General features: G+C 42.8%; 2 protein-coding genes across 9 annotated transcripts in view; one reads left to right on the forward strand and one right to left on the reverse strand.

Moving 5' to 3' along the window:
* The first annotated feature begins 4478 nt into the window (after positions 1-4478).
* Positions 4479-10828, forward strand: hyi (hydroxypyruvate isomerase). Its single transcript, XM_010753359.3, has 8 exons — positions 4479-4790; positions 4936-5047; positions 7037-7151; positions 7322-7400; positions 8830-8879; positions 9248-9317; positions 9733-9867; positions 9953-10828. Exons 1-8 carry the CDS (start codon positions 4592-4594, stop codon positions 10006-10008), a joined length of 816 nt encoding a protein of 271 aa, XP_010751661.1. The 5' UTR covers positions 4479-4591; the 3' UTR covers positions 10009-10828.
* Positions 10829-12967: 2139 nt separating this feature from the next.
* szt2 (SZT2 subunit of KICSTOR complex) overlaps positions 12968-19487 on the reverse strand; it is an 87622-nt gene continuing 81102 nt past the window's right edge. For all 8 annotated transcript variants that reach the window (XM_027289939.1, XM_027289936.1, XM_019278985.2 and 5 more), the window contains 4 exons: positions 18843-19359; positions 17304-17414; positions 16173-16241; positions 12968-16078 (listed from right to left, as the gene is read on the reverse strand). In XM_027289939.1, the coding sequence (XP_027145740.1) occupies positions 15935-16078; positions 16173-16241; positions 17304-17414; positions 18843-19359 (841 nt within the window). In that variant the 3' untranslated portion in view covers positions 12968-15934. The remainder of the gene's footprint in view (positions 16079-16172; positions 16242-17303; positions 17415-18842; positions 19360-19487) is intronic.

A 19487-nucleotide genomic window follows, 5' to 3' on the forward strand; every position in this document is an offset into this window, starting at 1 on the left:
ATGGATGGATTAGCTAAATGAGTTCAGGCAACTGAGAACTTTGTTCAGCCAGTGGGTTTTAGTGTTTTAGCAAATGAGAAAAACTCTTATACATCATCGTTTTTTATACTACCACTTGAGGGCACCACATCTTACAATAACGTCTTCTTATTTCAACAATGACATTTACAAGTGACCCCAAGGCACATAATGAAAGTGACAATGACAGAGAGCCAGCGTTCTAGTACAAAGAAATCAAGCGACTAAGCGTCTTGAGACAATTTGGGAGTTTGTGAGTATGGGCTTCAAGAGATTTTAGAGATCTCAAGAGAGAAGTACATCTTAAGATACTTATGCATTACTTTAGCACTGAGTGAAGTTAGGGTTGCTTGAATGAAGGTGAGATGCAGAGCATAAAGAGCAGCTGGAATGTAACTTATAGAAAAAGACTTCCAGGATCACAGGATGCACATCTCTCTGATTTCACACACTTGTGTAGTGACATAACTACCACGCCATACCATAGAAGATGAAGAAGGTGCAGAAGAATATGCATGGAATTGAAATCTATACATACACTGAACAAAAATATAAATGCAACACTTTTGTTTTTGCTCCCATTTTTCTTGAGCTGAACTCAAAGATCTAAAACATTTTCTGTATACACAAAATAACCATCTCTCAAATATTGTTCACAAATCTGTGATAGTGAGCACTTCTCCTTTGCCGAGATAATCCATCCCACCTCACAGGTGTGGCATATGAAGATGCTGATTAGACATCATGATTTATTGCACAGGTGTGCCTTAGGCTGGTCACAATAAAAGGCCACTCTGAAACATGCAGCAAAATGCCACAGATGTCGCAAGTTTTGAGGGAGCGTGCAATTGGCATGCTGACAGCAGGAATGTCCACCAGAGCTGTTGCCCGTGAATAGAAAGTTCATTTCTCTACCATAAGCCGACTCCAAATTTCAGAGAATTTGGCAGTACATCCAACCGGCCTCACAACTGCAGACCACGTGTAACCACACCAGCCCAGGACCTCCACATCCAGCATGTTCACCTCCAAGATCGTCTGAGACCAGCCACTCGGACAGCTGCTGCAACAATGGTTTGCGTAACCAAAGAATTTCTGCACAAACTGTCAGAAACCGTCTCAGGGAGGCTCATCTGCATGCTTGTCGTCCTCGTCGGGGTCTCGACCTGACCCCAGTTCATTGTCGATGGTGTCTGGCACGTTAGCGAGGTGTTTTCTTCATGGATTAATCCTATGCATATCTATATTATCTCGACAAAGGAGAAGTGCTCACTATCACAGATTTACACAGATTTGTGAACAATATTTGTTTTAGATCTTTGAGTTCAGGTCATGAAAAATAGGAGCAAAAACAAGTGTTGCATTTATATTTTTGTTCAGTGTAGAACATAAAACTCACTGTTGGACAAGATGAGATAATATAATTTATTCATCTTCCAGAGGGGAAATGAACCCTTCACCCTTAATTTACTTAATCACATGAAATGCAATTTCCTGAATACCTTAATGTGAATAAAGGGTTTGCTGTGTTTTCAAGAGTAAATTAAGATGCAAGAAGGTTTAAATTGTTTCATTTTGGCCTTTTGAGAGCCTCTATGCTAAATAAAATGTGTAAATTGAAGGAAAGTCAAGCTTGGGGATCTCTCGTCAACAACTCAATATCTTTGTATTATGTTATCAGGGGTATGTTAAAGGTATTCTAAGGGCATCTTGTTTTATGATGAAATGAATTTAAATATAGAACATCATACAAAGAGCAAAAGCTCACCTGAAATACAGGATCGAGTTTTCCCTCATGTGACCCACACTGTCCTCGTTTCCTCCTGCAGCAGCTGAGACATCCATCAGTATTTGGTAGCTGTCAGTAAAAACATCAGCCTGGAAAAAAAGAGAAATCAATATAATGTCCTGTCTGAGTCTGTCAACCCATTCCAGGCTTGTTAGTGTACAGACATATGAGGGCTGGTGGTCTGCTATTCAATTTCCTGCCCTCTCATGGAAACCCAGCCATCTGGCCTGCTGGTGGCCTCATTAACAGGTGGATGTCTGAACACATCGGTGTGAGCCATGCAGTCACTGCAGGATACCACCACTCTATTAGTGAAATTAAGAACATAAATGCTCCCTGATCTAGATAACATGGTATCAGAATAAGCTGATTAGTACAAATAGAACTGAAGAATTCTGGCACTACCAGATGTCAGCTTGGATCTAAAACACCAAACACACAATAGCACTAATAAACTAACCGAATAAGCCACTAACACACACAAAAAAAACTGTTTCTCAGTGAAGTCTGGCAAACTAAATGATGTAAAGGCTGTTTCTGGATAAACAAAAAAGGTCTATCTCTGTAGATTTCTTTCTGTAATATTCTGAGATGCGATAAAGCAGTAAGAGATCAGGTGCAGTCTTTTAGTTAGCGAAGGTCTGACACATGGTGTTGGCAATGTGTTGGGCGCTGATGCTGAAGAGGTTTCTGTAATCAACAGAGAAATACCACTTGAGGGATGTACACTTATGGTGTGCAATTGCCCAGAAGGATTTCTGCAGTGCAATTCATGACGCTCACTTAATATGAAGCATAATAAAGAATTGTTGCCCCCTTTTGTTACTTAGACACAAACATGATAAAATGTGTTGAAAAATAGAGCTTCTCTTCATGTTTTGTTATAATTGACACATTGACTCTGAGACAATTCTGTAATCCTGTTAGTTTCATTAGACCATGACCTTCAACACACATTGGGACAGTTTTCAGCTGAGTGTGAAGCAGTGGAGGAGAGTCAGCACTTCCAAATGGTTCTCTGCTGGAAAAAACATTGGCTTGCTCCCTCTGGATTGGGAATGAGTTGCTGCCCCAAGCAATGTTGAAACATCTTGGGATCTCATTCATGAGTTACAGAAAAATGGATCAAGAAATGGACAGGTGGATTGGAACACTGTCAGCAGTAATGCAGACGTTGTACTGACTGTTGTGGGGAAGAGGGAACCGAGTTGAAACTCTCAATTCACCAGTTGATCTGTATTCCAGCCCTCACCTATGGCCATGAGCTCAGGGTAGTGACCGAAATAATGAGATCACTGATACAAGCCACCAAAATGAGCTTCCTCTGTAGGGTGGCCTGACTCACCTTAGAAATAGTGTGAAAGTAAAGCCGCTGCTCCTTCATGTTGAAAGAAGACAGTTGAGGTGGTTTAGGCATCTGATTAGGATGCCTCTTGGGCACTTTCTTTTGGAAGTTTTCTGTACAAGTCTAGCTTGGTGGAGACCCTAGGGCAGACCCAGAAGTCACTGAAGAGATGACATATCCAATTTAGTCTGGGTGTACCTGAGGATGCCCAAGCAGGAGCTGGAAAATGTTACAGAATGCCCTGCTTTATCTGCTGCCACTAGTTGGAACCTTGTATGGCAGCCAATGTGTGTGAATGTGATATGTAGTTTAAAAGTGCTTTGAGTGGTCGCAAGACTATATAAGAACAGTCCGTTTACCATTTACTTCTGGGGTTGTGGCCAAGCGGCAACCTCCAGTTCTGGGAAATGAAGCCAATGCAGAAGTGCTAAAAGCTGTAGTTACTTGAGCAGCCGTAGAAGTGAGTCAGTCTCCATAAGTCCCCATGTTCAAATGTCCAACTTCACAGCAGAAATATAGCTATATAGGTCTCTATAGCTAATTTCCTCATTCATTTTTATAAAACTCACCTGTTCAAATGATATTAAGACTTAAAGTTATGCATAATTAACAGTGTGGCCGCTTTGATTGACAGGCAGGTGCCATTACAGATGGCTTATTCAAGCACCCACCATTCTGTCTGCCTCAGGTCTGTCGATGATCCACGACTCTGCCGATATTTAGATGAACCTTCACACATTTATATTTCGCTGGCTAGTTATTTTAGCACACATTTACTTAAACTGCTGATATTAAGCCAGCTTACAATAATAATGCCTATTGCCTCATCCTCATTGAAGAGGACTGTAATCATGTAACAAATTGCACTGTGTATGTTAATTAATATTATTGTTGTTGTATAATTATTGTGGATTTAATACATGAGGCTATACTTAAAGAGTGAATGTTTCTCAGGAGCAGCTGGAAAGTTAGTCACTGCTTTTTACTTTATTCTTTTATTTGACTTTCTGTTCAAAAATGAAGTTAAGGAGCCTTCTGCGCATGCGCAAGTCTCAGGGAAGGAAGCATGCCACTAGTCATGTGACAATAACAACTCTCTCCGGATGTTCAGGTCACTTACCGCAACACGTCCTACTGCTACGTCTTCATAATAAAGCAACGACCCCTACACAATTATGAATGAATATCGCTAGAAGAAGAATATAGGCATGTGGAAAAAAAACACACCTATCCCCAAAACTGATAAGGTAAAATCACTGCGTTTTTTTTCTAAATGATAAGCCACGTAACTTTATTTTGAAAGTGCACCCGTCTGTCTTCCGCTCTAAGTGTAGCGAACTTAACCCGGCAGAGTCAAAGTACATCCTGAAGCCGGACTGACCGCGGGGTCGTTGCCCCGGCTCCGGTTGTTCTTGTTGCCTCCCTCGGTGAGAGTTAACATGGCTCCGCTCCGGTTCTGTGCGAACATCTCCTGGCTGTTCACGGAGCTGCCAGACTTCAGTCAGAGGATCTACGCGGCTGCCGCGGCGGGCTTTCAGGCTGTGGAGGCAGCCTGGCTCTACGACTGCGACCTGCAGGAGCTCCAGAGGGCCAGAGAGGCTACAGGGGTGGAGGTGGTCCTCATCAACACTCCACAGGGTAAACTAAACGCACCAGCGTGGACCCTCACACAGCTGCTGCTCACTTCAGCCACACTGTGCTGCTGCTGATGCTTCCATGGTGGTTCTGATCAGATGATGTTAATCATCTTGTGTGTGTGTGTGTGTGTGTGTGTGTGTTGCAGGAGATGCAAAGGCAGGTGATCTTGGTCTCGGAGCAGTTCCTGGAAGAGAAGCCGAGTTCAGACAGGGTCTGGATCTGTCCTTGAAGTATGCCAGAGCTCTGGGGTGCAAAAGGTGAAGCTTCACAGCAGAACATGGAGATGTGCATGTGCTGTTCTGTGAGCATGTTCCTGCAGCATGCAGCTCGGTCACGTGCCTCTCAGTTCGATATCATTGAACTTGATTGATTCAGAGCCTTTAATTGCGCAAACAGACCCACATTCACCACTACTGTGTCTTCATCAGAGTCAGCGCAGAGTAGGTTTCACTGGATAATTGCTTGAACGGGATCTCAGCTCTATTTGATGATGGATGCAAGTGTCAGGACCGCACCTATCGAGTGTAATAAACGAGAGGAAACATGACAGCTTCATTTAGGACAAAAGGCTGCACTATCAGGCATCCAACACGCCTCTGTGTGGAGCTGTGATCAGGTCACCACCACCACCACCTCCTTCTTTCTGTGCTGCAGAGCCGTGGCGGGCTTGTGCATGTCTTTGCAAACCTCCTCAGAGGAAGGTGTGATGAATAGCCATAGAGCCAACATGCACACCTTCCATATAACTGTGCACTGTGAAGCACTCCTCAGCTCTATAGAGCGTTTTAGTGTCTTTCAGCAGTTGAACTCAGAACCCACCGGCCTTAGTTGGATCATGCAGATGTTGACAGATGACAGAAAGGAAACTCCATGCGCCATTTTTGTTTGCACAAAATGTCCAATTACCCATCGACACAAAGTAGTCTCTGTCCTTCAAACAGGACGTGACTTTATCACACAAGTCGTACAACTTGTCGGACCGAATCGTCTGTCCGTTAGCAGCACCGGCTTATCCTTTAAAGGGTCACGGGGCTGGAGCCAATCCCAGCTGACATTGAGCGAGAGGCAGGGTACACGCTGGATAGGCTGTCAGTCACAGAGTGGACACATAGTGACAAACTGTTCGTGCTCACAGTCGCACATTTAGAGTCGCCAATTAACCTGCCCGACTTTGAACTGTAAGAGGAAACCGGAACGCCCGGAGAAAGGCCAACGCAGGCACGGGAACCACACAAGGTGTCAGTCAAAGGTTCGCAAATGAAGTGCTGAAAGTTGTTACCTGTTGTCCAGGGTAAATCTATTTTTTAAAATCTGTACTTTGTTACAGCATTTTTATGATTGTGATGGCTGATGTTTTAGTTAAACCAGCTGCACTGTGGTGATGTTTGCACAACTCTGCTAAAGAGGTTTTGAATAGTTCTATGTAACTTGACTTCACTTTAAGCTCTATTTCCAGCCTAATATTTTGTAATATAATTAGTCAGTATAACATAAGTGTAATTAGTTAATGTCACTTTGTGAACTGGGATTTAAAGCAACATGTAGAAATTGGTATTTTTCCAATTTAGCGCCACCTACATTCAACAGTCTTAGCTCCCTTCATCAAGGTCCCTTCAGGTCACTTCGCCTCTGCCATGCTCTTTGTCCACTCTCCTTGCTCTCATTCTGGTGCACATTCTGGCATCACTCCCTGTCTGCATCCCCTGCCACCCTGGGTCTGAAACCCTTCTCTTCCCCCGTGGTACAAACACTGACACTCCTCTGGTGCGTTAAGCTCACAGTCTGGGCAGCCCGTCTAACATTAGCTAACAGCAGCTACAGTTGTGTTGGTAATATCTGCAGACAGCAGGGTAGCTAATGCTATAGATAGACTGAATAAAGTAGAAGTACAGTGATGATGTAACAATACCGTAAACAGTGACATGAATACTAATATAACAGTGTTTTCACTGCAGGACGGCTGATAGAACATCTTTTATGTGAATGCTGCGTTCATTTCTACAGATTACACAAAGTACATTGAGTGTAGATGTACATGTTTACTTAAAAAAAAGCTCTGACAAATGTAAAGATCAATGTCTGGATTCTAATAATCAAAATAACGTTTCACGGAAATAAAAAAAAAGCGTGTCATTATAGGAAGGGACCTATTTAAATACAATCATTTGGACAGCCTTCATGCATAAAGCGGCTTTTCACCTCTTCAACATTGCATTTATGTACAAGTATTTTCATGAATCCATCAGGATCCACCTGATGGCAGGGAGGGTCCCTGTGGGCTTACAAAGAACAGCGGTTGCCAAGGAGATGGAGGGCGTCTTTGTGCAGAACCTAAGCTATGCTGCTGATGTCCTCTCGAAGGTGCGGGACCTTTTTCTTTCCAACATAATGACACTCTGCAGAAATGAAAAGATCAGATTAAAACACATGTAACTGACATTTCCTGGAATTTAATTTACTACAATTATTTTACACCATAAGTCAGTGCTGATGCTCTCTGTGTTGATGTGAATGTTGTTGAAATGTCACAGGAAGGAATCACTGGTTTGATTGAGCCAATCAACACGCGGATTACAGATCCCAGGTATTTCCTGGACTCTCCTCATCAAGGTAAGACACACGTTATGAGGCAGGAACCTCAAGCACGACTTACATGTGGGGAGTGGGGTTGCCTCCACCTTTTTCTTTAGGACAGCTTTGCACACTCTTGACATTCTCAATCATTTTTATTCATCTGTTATTCATCTTGGAGTGGTAGGCACTTGATTTGCCCACACTCTGATGTGTTAAACAGAATCAGTTTGCACAGGAAGCTGTCAGATATTAGACAGTAAGTGAAGGTCAGTTATGCTGCGGAATAATTTAATTGAATGTTTAAAATTTTTACATCCCAATATTTTAGATTGGTGGAGGGCAGATCAGCCCCACCGGCAGACTTAAACTGTCCAAAGAAGAAAAAACCTTTATGTTTAGATTTCTGACGGAGCATTCCAAGTTTAAAGGTCCGGCGTGCAGTGGAATATAATAAGAGTATGAATGTTTTTATTACTTTACCGCCATGTTTCTACAAACCAATCATTGCTTCTAGATGGCCACTGTACTTTATCCTTCATACTTGCAATGGGAGGGTGAGGCAAGCAGTACTCACTTGGTTGCAGTCTGCAGCTTCACCACTAGCTGCCACTAAATCCTACACCCTGCACCTTTAATATTTGTACTTGTTATGGAATTTTCTATCCTTAGGTTACACAAGGTCATGTGTGGGCCTTGAGGTCCTCAGCAGTATTAATTGTTTGGCTTTGATTGGGAAGGAGACCTATTGCTGCCTTCCTAAATTGCTGTTCCAATCTGCGTAAACAGACATCTGTGTCTCCAGACTAGAATATGCTGACAATAACACCTCCATGGGTAAAGACATTCTCTTTGACTAATTCTGGGGCGTGTAGTATTTGTGGTGTGATCGTTTGGTTTAAAGTCTATCCACCAGGATGAGTTGGGCAGAATTTGAGACCGACTCAGGAACTTCTGATGAACTTTGAGAATGTCTCTAATAAATAATAAATAATACAGCATAAGACATCAGAGGCTCCTGAACACTTTCTTTCTTCCTGACCTCACCATTGACCTTTGACTTCAGCAATTTCTCCACAGTAGTACTCACTGAGTTCAAATGTCCTCTGTGTGTGTGTGTGTGTGTGTGTGTGTGTGTGTGTATGTCATCATGTTCTTCCACTTCTGATAATATGTCAGAAGTCAGTTTGCCACCACAAACACATTTTTCCCATCAGGTCCACTGATGTGCGTGCACGGCACACTCCGTACATGATCATGAGTCGTGATGGAATGGATTCAGACAGAATGAGTTACAGTGTGTGTGTGTGTGTGTGTGTGTGTGTGTGTGTGTGTGTGATGTTAGAATAGTATGCTCAGCAGATTTGATGCTGTACAATGTTGAGTACAACCCCCTGTCTGACATACATAATGTCTGGCTACCTGCCATGACTTATTTCTCAGCTGATTTCCATTTTTGTGTCTGTAGCTGCTGCGATCCTGGAGAAGGTTGGAAAAGCAAACATCAAACTGCAAATGGTGGGTGTTCATATTTGTCTTGAAGGTCCGGTGTGTCAGATTTAGGTGGTTCCATTTACAGAATATAATACTCATAACTCTGTTTCATCCATGTGTAATCACCTGAAAATGAGAATCATTTAGTCTTTTATCTCTACAGGTGCTGTGGGTCCTCTTTTATGGAGTCCACCATATTTCTGCAGTAGCCCAGAACAGACAAACTAAACACTCTTTCTGAATTAGGTGATTTGTGTTTCGTGGCGAGCATAGTTTGAAAGTTAGGATGGAGATGCTACTGGATCCTGCACACTGGACCTTTTTTTAATTTGAGATAAATGAAGGAAATAAAATCTTCGCTCCTGACCTAACAGATGTCTGAACTGTTTCAGGACGTCTTCCACTGGCAAATTATGGATGGAAACCTGACACAAAACATAGAAAAGTATTTCCACATAATCGGTGAGTATGATGTGACATAAAGCAATTTGCACAGCTTACATCCAGACACGATATCCATGCAGATGAATGAGAATACAGCACGCCGTCTGATGTTCTGTAATTAGATGACAAGAGGGGAGGATGATATGTGATGATATATGTATGTGGCTGTACTATATCGCTGCTCTTCAGCTAAACTGGAAAACATGGATGGATAAAGCCTCTTATACATCCAGCAGACACACAGCAGCAAAACAGAGTTCTGAAAGAGGCTAAAGCTGTGCAGCTCTGTAGAGATAGATGGCGATAATTCAAAAAATGTGAGACCTGATGCGAGTGTTGTTCACTAAAGAGCATCAGTCAAGCCTTTGAATGTAATGAAAGATACAAAGAAAGGCATCAGCAGTCTGTGAAGAAGTCTTGTGGTCTGTCTCAGGTCACACTCAGATCGCTCAGGTTCCAGGCAGGAACGAGCCCGACAGCGCCGGAGAGCTCAACTACAGCTACCTGTTCAACACGCTGGAAAACCACGGCTACCAGGGGTACATCGGCTGTGAATACAAGCCACAGCGTGAGCGCTCTGTTCATTTGATTTATTATGGAGTGATAGAACAAAAAAAAAAGTCACGTTAATTAACCATCTCTGTCCACTGCAGGCTCCACGGAGGAAGGTCTGGGCTGGCTCAAAGACTACCGCACACACAGCAAGTGATGAGCCCGGCTGTCCAATCACAGACGCGCGAACACGTTATGAACATATCAGTTTCATCACAGTTATTTTTAACCTTTTTTAACAAGGTTTGCTTGACTCAGGCAAATATGATCTCAGGCAGAAAGAAATGATCGTGTTAATTGGAGTCGAGTGAGCTCTTATTTGAAAATAAAACCAACGTGACTAGATGAGAATTTTCTCCCATGATTCTTTTTTTTTTTATTTCTTAAAAATGATGAAGTGGAAGAAGCAAAGACCGTCTGGAGACTCAGACTGCTGATGATAAAGTCTTGACTGATTCCACAGTTCAGCTCGGCAGCTGCTCTACACGTGACATCTGTTGGACTATTGTTGGAAGTCATTGAGTAGCAAAGCATAGAATCCATATTTCGCAGCAGAGCTGTACGTTTGGCCCGTCGAGGTCAAGTCCTGGCCTCTGTAGTCGGACTGTGCACCCAAACCAAACCCTCCTGGATGAGTTCAGTTATTTCCAGTGATTGGAGCTCTTCCCGTGACTTGATTGACCTCCCCACACTCTATTGTCAGCTTTGTCGGGCGAGACAAATTACCTTTGTCATTATTAGTACACGGAGTTCAACTCGCTTTAAACCTGCAGAAGTTTAATCGACCAGAATAAGTGGAAACCTTGGATGCTCTCGGAGGTTTGACTGGCTGAGCGTCGGCGGTATTCCGTGCAGGTTTTCTGCCCTCGTTTTTGGCGGTTGCACAAATTGGCGGTGCTACGTTTGTGATACGACTTTGATATTCATTCACTTTTTTTCCAAAGCTCAGTCATACAGCCATGGTGATGGAGACTTAATGTTCTTAAAAACAAAGCAGCCCGTTCAGCCTCTGCACATGAGGCTTATTATTTCATCACATTCTCGTCGTCTCTGTGACCTTTTCAGGTCTTTTAATATTCTTTTAACAATGGAGTAACGCACTGTGAATCACACCAGTCTGACAGCAGTGTGATTCAGTCGGTGTCAACAGCGATTCAGAGCCGCCCCGTATCCAGCTAGAATACATCATCTGTGGTGCAGAGTTGAAAGCGTGATCAGCACTCGTATTGTTGGCTGATCATATGATCGTACTCATGATTGGCTGCCATGGAACTTTATTGAGTTTATTTAAAGCCGAAGTGTTGATGTCGTGTTGGACTTGGTCTTTAACTTCTGTTGTATAACACATTTTATTATGTATAAACATTTTTACTGTAAAAAATAAATTTTGATAATTGTACTGAAAGATCTTGATTCCTTCTTTAACTTTATACATTATGATTAACTCAGCATTTCTTCCTTGTTGCCTATAATTGAAGGACTATAACTGGGACGCAGCCAGTGTTCATTTCGTCAGACCAAATATGTTCGTCAACAAGCCTTTTTCCCTTGACAAAGACGAAACGATGACGAGACAATACAATGTTCTAAAAACACTGACGAAAAATGTGCCAATGTGGGTTTTTGTTGACGAATAAAAACGAGATGAAAATATCACGCAAGAACAAAAACGTCCTCCTTGTTTTCGTCTACTATATAAGAAAAAAAGCAGCATCCAGTCCTGCTGTCATGTGTTTGTGCCAGCACTTCTTTTACTGTAGCAACGTCACGGCCACACGTTTGAGATCCTCTTGCTTCTCTCGCACCTGTGGCTTGAAAACAAACAGCATGCAGGAGAAATGCGGCGTACGGACAGTGCAATCTAGAGCATGAAACGGGCCTTAGAAGTCAGGCCCGACCCGGCCCGGGCCCGGTAGAATTCTACCCGAGCCCAGGCCGGCCCGTTTTGATTGACAGCTTTATGGAGCCCGAACCCGTATGCAGCCCGACATTATTAAAATGTGCGCATATGGCATAACAGTCAAGAATGAGTCTAGCCTCCCCATTTGTGCTAAACACTAACAGTGATGGACTCATCTTAATTTGAACATTTTAGTAGATGCAACTGGGATAAAATCAATTTATTTATATTGAAATTTAACAATTGCATGTAGAAGATGACAGAACATGTCATAATATGGTGTACCTGCTATTAGTAGATTAAAAAATGAAATCAAGTGCATATTACGTGTGTATTGAAACAACAGACAAGACACTTAGCAAAGCTGCATTGAAGATGAATTCATTCAATTCAATCAAGACATTTAAATCAATATGTTAGCTGTGGAACACAAGTGATATATTCCTGAAATAAATAGAAAAAGACTAAAATGTTTTGATTAAAACTGGACTAAAATTCCCTGTGTTCACGTTTGACTAAAACTGGACTAAAATATGACTAACAAAAATGATTTGTGAAAGACTAAAAGTGACTAAGACTAAGAATGAACTTTGAAACAAGACTAAGACTAAATTGAAAAATGGGTGACATAATGAACATTGGATGCAGCAGTGTGGGTTCAGTTCCAAGCAATCACTCACTCTCCCCCAGTCCTGCCTGTCTTTGGCTGTAATAAACCAGCACATACATTTTTATTCAACACAGACTTCATGTCTGGCATGTCTTTGTGTGTGTGTGTGTGTAATCTAACAATGGAGTGAAAAATAACATTTCCCACAGAGGGATTAATAAAGTCATTCTCGTGTTGCGTATAGCTGCTGTCTGCTCTTCCTCTGACAGACTGATGTTACTGCTTTATGCAAGATTTGATTGGCTGTATTGAAATAAGGTCTCCAGAACTAACGGCGTTCTGCTGAATTAATGCGGAAATCGAAGAGGAACAAAAGATTTACAGGGCAGATATGTACGTGCAGCAGACAAAAATTTAATGTGAAGTCATGTCTGAAGAACTTAGAAATCAGACCTGGAGTTGGTTATCCATGAATGACAAACACAGTCTCATTAATCTGAATGAGTTCATCTTAGTTTTGTCTTTATTTATTGAGGTTTATTTGCCTTTAATGATCTCCCACAGGGACTTATTGTTCTTGTGTTCATATAAAAACGATGTGACACGTTCACCTTCATCCTACTGCTTTATTAAGCATTTCACATACTGTATAAAGTGTTCTGTATATACATAATATACATTATACAGTCAGAGACATTGCAGTGTTTATATTACAGAGTCAAAATGCTAAGGGCTTACTCGTTACACTTCACATTTTGCATGATGGATATCCAGTGTTTAACATTCAGACTGAATCCTCTGAGCGCTGACAGCGCCGCTCAGCGTTTCTTCATTTTACATCCATGAGGAAGCTCAAACATGTTTTTGGTTTCCTTCCTGTGACAGCGTGTCAAAAAATCTAAGGCTGCTCAGTATGTCATTAATGACGGCGCCGCGATGAACATCGAGCCTTCGTGTTGCGATGACACGCTCTTGTTTGAGGCTGGCTCCTGCCCTTGTGTAAATTGAGGTGTGATTACCAGCCGCGGCGTTTCAGAATGCACAAGTCAAACTCATCGCTCCGAACATGCTTTGGAAAACACTCAGCGCTGATGACATGTGGCATGCTATTATGCAAATCATCAAAGTTAATATGACCCATTTTCTTTCCTATAAAAGGCAATTTTTGTCACATTCTCCAAACCCACTTAGGCACTTTCACTGCATAACGTCAGGAGTGTGTGTTTCCAAAGATCTTCTATGCAGAGCTGATGGAATGACAACAGTATCACTTCATAGGTTTGGGAATTTAGAAAAAAAAGAAAGGAGGAGGGATAAATAAACAGAAAAAGGCACTTTGGGACACCAGATACGGCAGTGGGGTTCAAGTGAGTAAGAGGTTTGACACTTGTGAAAACATAAAAGCACTGACAGCTCAGCTGACTCTCACTCATATGGAACACTGATGCGGTATGAAGAGCTAGCAAAATGCTACAAGAAGGCACAAGATCCAAGAGAGCTCAGACCTTTTCATGAAGCTGTGGAGCGGAAACCTCGTGCAGCCAGTAGGCTTCATCATTGGTTGCTTATGACCGACTCGCACTGCGTTTCAGCATCACAACTGCTAATACATATTTAAAGTGATGAGATAAATACAGTGGATAAATGTCTTCCCCACTGATACAAACAGGTCAGAGCACCTTCTTCTCTCAGGTTCTGATCCACCAGCCCAGAAGCATTCCGCTCATGACACGACACCAAAGAGACGGACATCTACTCATCTACACGTTTTTCTCGTCTAGTTCAGGATGGTCAAAGTCAAACAGTGAAAAGGCTCTGTGCTAAAGGTCTTCAGACAGACCTGATCCCTGAAAACCCTGAGGACCCAACCCAAAGGGGTGTCTGGTCCAGACTTTGTAAACCCCTCTCAGCTGCAGGTTGAGTTCAAATCAAACTGCTACAAGTCTACGGACTGTGCAAAATTTGGATTTTGGTTTGATGACGCAAGATGTGTCTTTAATCGGCAAATGACTGTCCTCACCATGGGACGAGGAGCCTTTTTCATTTGTCGTTCAGTTTGTAGTCATGACTCCTGCTTAATTGTTTGAACTATCAACAATCTGGCTCTTCGATGGACAGTTGAATTCAGTCAGAAATTTCAGTCGTCTCCTTGCAGTTACTTCGATCAGTCCAGTGGTCTGATTTCTCTCCTGGTTTTGTACTAGTAAACTTGTTTAAATATTACTAAAGAAGCATGTTAAATGTAATGTTATGGCTTCGGCTGCTGTCTCTGCAGAACAGACATCATATTGCCTGTGTGTTCCAGTTCTTTTTACTTTACATTCACGGTAGACTTGTACGAATAAACTCTTTCTTTCTCTCTTTTTCGTCTTGTGAACTTTACTGGAAGTGTTACTGGACAAAACTGACCTGGGAATTCTGTACTAATGCCTGAGGTTTGTCTGTTTATGCCAGAGATACCCGAAAACATGCCAAGAAACACTACGTACTTTGTTACATTGTTTTGGTTCAAATAAATGGAGAAAAAAGGATGGTCGTGATCCAAAGAACGTCGGGGTGGCTTAGTGGGTCAAACAGGAATTTCTAATGGGTGACTGGAATATTTGATCTCCATATGAAAAAAGAATCAACTTTGATTGTTTTACATGATTTCTTTCTCTGTCTTTTGGCAAATGCACACAGGAAACAGAAATAAGAATCTAACCTGCCAGTCACATCTCCTTCACTTCACTTCTTGTCCAGTCAGTACGGCGTGAAATGCTGATTATATAACTTAACACAACAGATGGTGTCTGGGCAGCTTTATTTAGCAGAGCTAATTTTCCTTGCAGCTTAATATTATGTTTTATAAATGTGTATATTTGTTCTGATGTTAGCAGAGGCGCTGTGCCCCCACTGTAACACTGTAACACACTGAGGGAAACCCTGCTCATTCATCAGTTAGCCTGGCTCAGTGAGCTTCACTGTCGGCAGTTTTTTACAGATTTTGCACTTCGTATGTTCACAGAGAAAAGTGACGCAGCACTCAGTGAATGCTTGTGATTGATTTCTTTTTAACATTCCATCTTGTGGATGTGTCGCGTTAATTCCTGCACAGAACTGACGCTCTGGAGTAACACAGGATATATGGGCTGGTTCTACTGCATACATGAATGCCTAAGTACATCAGAGGATTGAGGATACTGAACCAGCTAATGGAGGTTTTCTGTGTACCACTTTGGAGCCATTTAAAGATTTTTTCCGATTGTTTTGGGGCTGAGGAGGTGAACTGATGCAAGAACTCTACACTGCTTGAAAAAAGGAAAAGAGATGGCACACAGTGTGCGGGCAGATAGTCCATTCAGGTTTGAGTTTTTTGCCTGGATCTCCAGTCTTTTTCTGTTGGCCATCAATTCTCTGAGCTGTAAACACTTCTAGTAAACACGTCCTGTAAGCTGCAGGCCTTTAAATAAGTACAGAAACATGCTGCTCCTCCACTGCTGGGAGATTTTCCCCAAATGACCTCCTGTGTTCTGTTCCTCTACCATCGCTTCCTGTTTCCAAGGATCACATAAGTTTAGGTAACACTCAGCTCTATAACAGTCCCGTCCAGAGGTTATAACAGGCCGTGTTGATGACAGACTCCAGGTGATGATACATGGACACCAGCTGAGGAGGAGGACTGCTGCTGGCCTGCGTCTGTGACGGCAGCGGCTCCCGGAACACGACCTTTAGACTCTGTGGGAGGAGGAAACAAAATATCTCTGAGATGTTGACACAACTATAGTGTTATTACAAGAATATTAATTGTCATATCAGTTTTAAAACTCACTGTTTTTCCAGCTTGGGTGTCCAGAAAGACCAAAACAAAGCAGTCAGTGAACTTCTGGTTGAGAACAGCCTGAAAGCAGATGACGGATAAGACATTTAAAAAGTGACCAAACAGGATTGAAGTGTTCAGAGCTGCTGCTTGTAGAGGAATTTATTCACCCAAAGTCCTATTTGAGGTTTCCTCTCCTCAAAACTACAATGTTCCTCAACACCGAAACAATGAAGTCTCCTGGATAACTGAAGTACTGCATACTGTAAGCTTTTGTTTTGACCTTTAGTTCTACAGTAAATATTGATAGGGTAAGTCTGGTGATATTCTATACTGTTCTTGTTGTCGGCAAATCCCACAAACCACCATTGAATGTATTCTACGAACAAGTGCCAAAGAGCCTCTCACACTGTAGACACACTGCAAATACTCACTGGAGTACCAAATGTGAATGAATCCGCTGTTGAAAATAGTTCCCAAACAAAAGCAAAGTTTCCTTCTCTTTGATAAAATCTACAGTGTCCAGCTGCAGAAACTTCAGAGTTTATTTAAAGCTGTTTACATCTTGTGTGAGCAGTGAGTGTGAGGAAAAAAACCCCAACCCAACAATTTCACATTTATTCAGAGAAATCGCGTTCGAAAGGTTCTAAAGGAAGTTTTACCTTCTGATAAATAAACATTAGTGGAACTGAAAAGAACAAATGCACATTTAATGTTCAGGTGAGTTTCAAAAGTGTGCTAGTAGTTGTTCAGATTTAATAACCAATAGCTGCCTGGAGCAGCAGGAACAGTACATTTAAATTTCTGAAGCACAACGGTGAACTGATTTGATTGGCCCTACCCATGAGTCTCCGTTTGTTTGGAGTGACTCCATGGAGCTAAACATGTGCAACGACACGATGAAACATTCGACAGAAAAAGGCGCAGTTATTAAAATGTAAACAGGGAAAAGCCAGAAGTGAGAGGTCAGGATGGCGAAGAGCCAAAAGAGATTCTTTTGATCTCCAGATTTCTCATTTACAAATCGAATGAGTCTCCTGAACTCTGAACGATTCCATAATTATCCCCCGCGAGATGAAGAGAATCCCTCTGGAGTCTTTTGTTTACACTGAATCACTGACACACTAAAGAGCGTCTCCTCACCAGATATTGGATGCCCTTGTCGTCGAAGTGCCTGCAGCTCTGGGGGAAGCGGTTCAGGAGGACTTTGATCAGACTCTGGTACCAGGCTGGACTCATGGTCAGGAAACAGTCCTACAGAGACACATCACACACACTGTCATTACCACAAACCGTGTTTCATTTGACTTTTCCCTCATATTCAAATATTATAAAAAGCTCCTGTTTAGTGAATAAAGCTTCTCTGTCATGATGGCATATAACCTAGGTGTCCCCCAGAGGTTCTTGTAGGGGGCACTGAGGGAGTACGGGATGCTACCAGCAGGTCTGGTTCTTGTACAACCAAAGTGAGAGTTGTGTCTGTATTCTTGGCACAAAGTCAAATACATCAGATAGACATACTCAGTTGGTGTTGGTTGCCCCTAGTCCCTGATTCTGTTTGTGATATTCATAGAACGGAACAGGACCAGCACCTTCAAGTCTAAGGCCATGTTGCTGCCCCAAGCGAAGGAGTTCAAGTATCTTGGGGTCTTGTTGACGAGTGATGGGGAAATTAAGTGTGAGATGGACCAGTGGGATGGGACTGTACCAGACCATTGTGGGGGAGCTCGGACATCTGAAGGAGGGACTACAATAGTCTAGCCTGGGGACACCACGGGATCCTTCAGGAGGAGCCGGAACGTGTTGCTGGGGAGAAGGACGTCTGGAGTTCCTTGCTAAACCTGCTGCCACCACGACCCAACCCCGGATAAGTAGAAGAAAATGGATGGATGGATGGATGGATGTCACGGTTGCATGAGATCAGCCAACATTTTGTTTGAGATACTGTCTCTACTGATGAGATGAGATTCTCAATGGAGATTGTTTCAATGTAATATATCCCTACACAATACAAAATCAATACAGTATTAAAGTTCCTGTCAAGTGTTGACTCAACTCTGCACTTGTTTATGAGGCCATAGATTGTGGCGTTGCATCAAACAGTAATCTTCTTATTTCGGTCACCCCTCTGAGTGATCTGTCCATGGTGAAAGTTTTGGTTTTCAGATATCTAATGTCTTTCTGACCCCATCACAATACAGAGGAGGACAATGGAATCTCTTTACGGACTATTAAAACTGTAACAGTAATATAATATTTCTCAATATTTCGGTTAACCGTAACGCGATTAAAAAAACAAAGCTTACTGCCTTGAAATGATTCAATTACCACTCTAAACCCAAAGATGAAAAAGGTATGCAGCATCAACTCTTCTACTACAGATATATACTCCAGCCAATCACGTGGAGTAAGAGAAGAGAAAGGGTCATGTGACAGCGTTCACCAGCACGACTTGATTCAGAACTTCATAGTTAGGACTTGGTGACTTCTCTGTGGCTGTATCTACCTCTGAAGAATGTTTATGACAGGCAGTCCATCAGACTTTACAGAGATTTCATTGTGTTCCCAGATCTCAGCTATGGACCTTCACAATGTTTTTATAACTTAACCTAAGATATAGGCTGTAATAAATCACAATGACCCCCATATTCCCACAGCTTAGTTTTGAGTGCTGACTCTTACCAGTTGCGGGTCGATCTCCCCAACCGAGCGGCTCTGCACGGCATCCAGCAGCTCTTCCAGCTCGCTGAACGACAGCTTGGTCAGCTTCAGTTTGTCCAGCGCCAGGTGCTCTCCATGGAACAGCCTCCTCCACAGGTTATCCCTGCGACAGTGACCCATGGCCTGCTCCACGCTGGCCTGGATCTGTCTGCGGGCTGACGCCACCTCATTGTTGAGCAGAGGGAACAGGGGAGAGGGGTAAAGCAGCCCCTGAGCCTCTGGTCCACCAACTGCCAGAGGGTAAAACTCATTGCCATCGCTGGGGGCCAAGGCAACTGCAGCTTCGGATGACGTGTCCTCCCAGAGGTCCTGCTCGGCGCCGCGTGACCCGCAGGCCTCTGCTCGATCTGGGGGGAGACGGCCTCCCAGCTCACCGGGGTCACGGTGGATCTGAGGAAGCTTCTTGAAACGGCGCATATCAGCAGTGAGGCGGGGGAAGAGCTCTCTCTGACTGGTCATGATCACATAGAAGCGCAACCTACAACCAAAGGTGGATGATACATTATACATCATACGTTCACATCTGTGCATGTTGACTGATTCCTTTAAAGCAAGACTATGACACTGTGGCCTCGTAGTAATTACATGATATTGAATTTTTTTTCA

Source organism: Larimichthys crocea, chromosome XVII (assembly GCF_000972845.2).
Source record: "Larimichthys crocea isolate SSNF chromosome XVII, L_crocea_2.0, whole genome shotgun sequence".
Taxonomy (NCBI): domain Eukaryota; kingdom Metazoa; phylum Chordata; class Actinopteri; family Sciaenidae; genus Larimichthys; species Larimichthys crocea.

Excerpts from the sequence above, each read along its gene's own strand:
- hyi (XM_010753359.3), top strand. The coding sequence starts at position 4,592 with ATGGCTCCGCTCCGGTTCTGTGCGAACATCTCCTGGCTGTTCACGGAG. Across the intron at positions 4,791-4,935 it reads CCTCATCAACACTCCACAGG|GAGATGCAAAGGCAGGTGAT; the intron begins GTAAACTAAACG and ends TGTGTGTTGCAG. Across the intron at positions 7,401-8,829 it reads CCTGGACTCTCCTCATCAAG|CTGCTGCGATCCTGGAGAAG; the intron begins GTAAGACACACG and ends TTGTGTCTGTAG.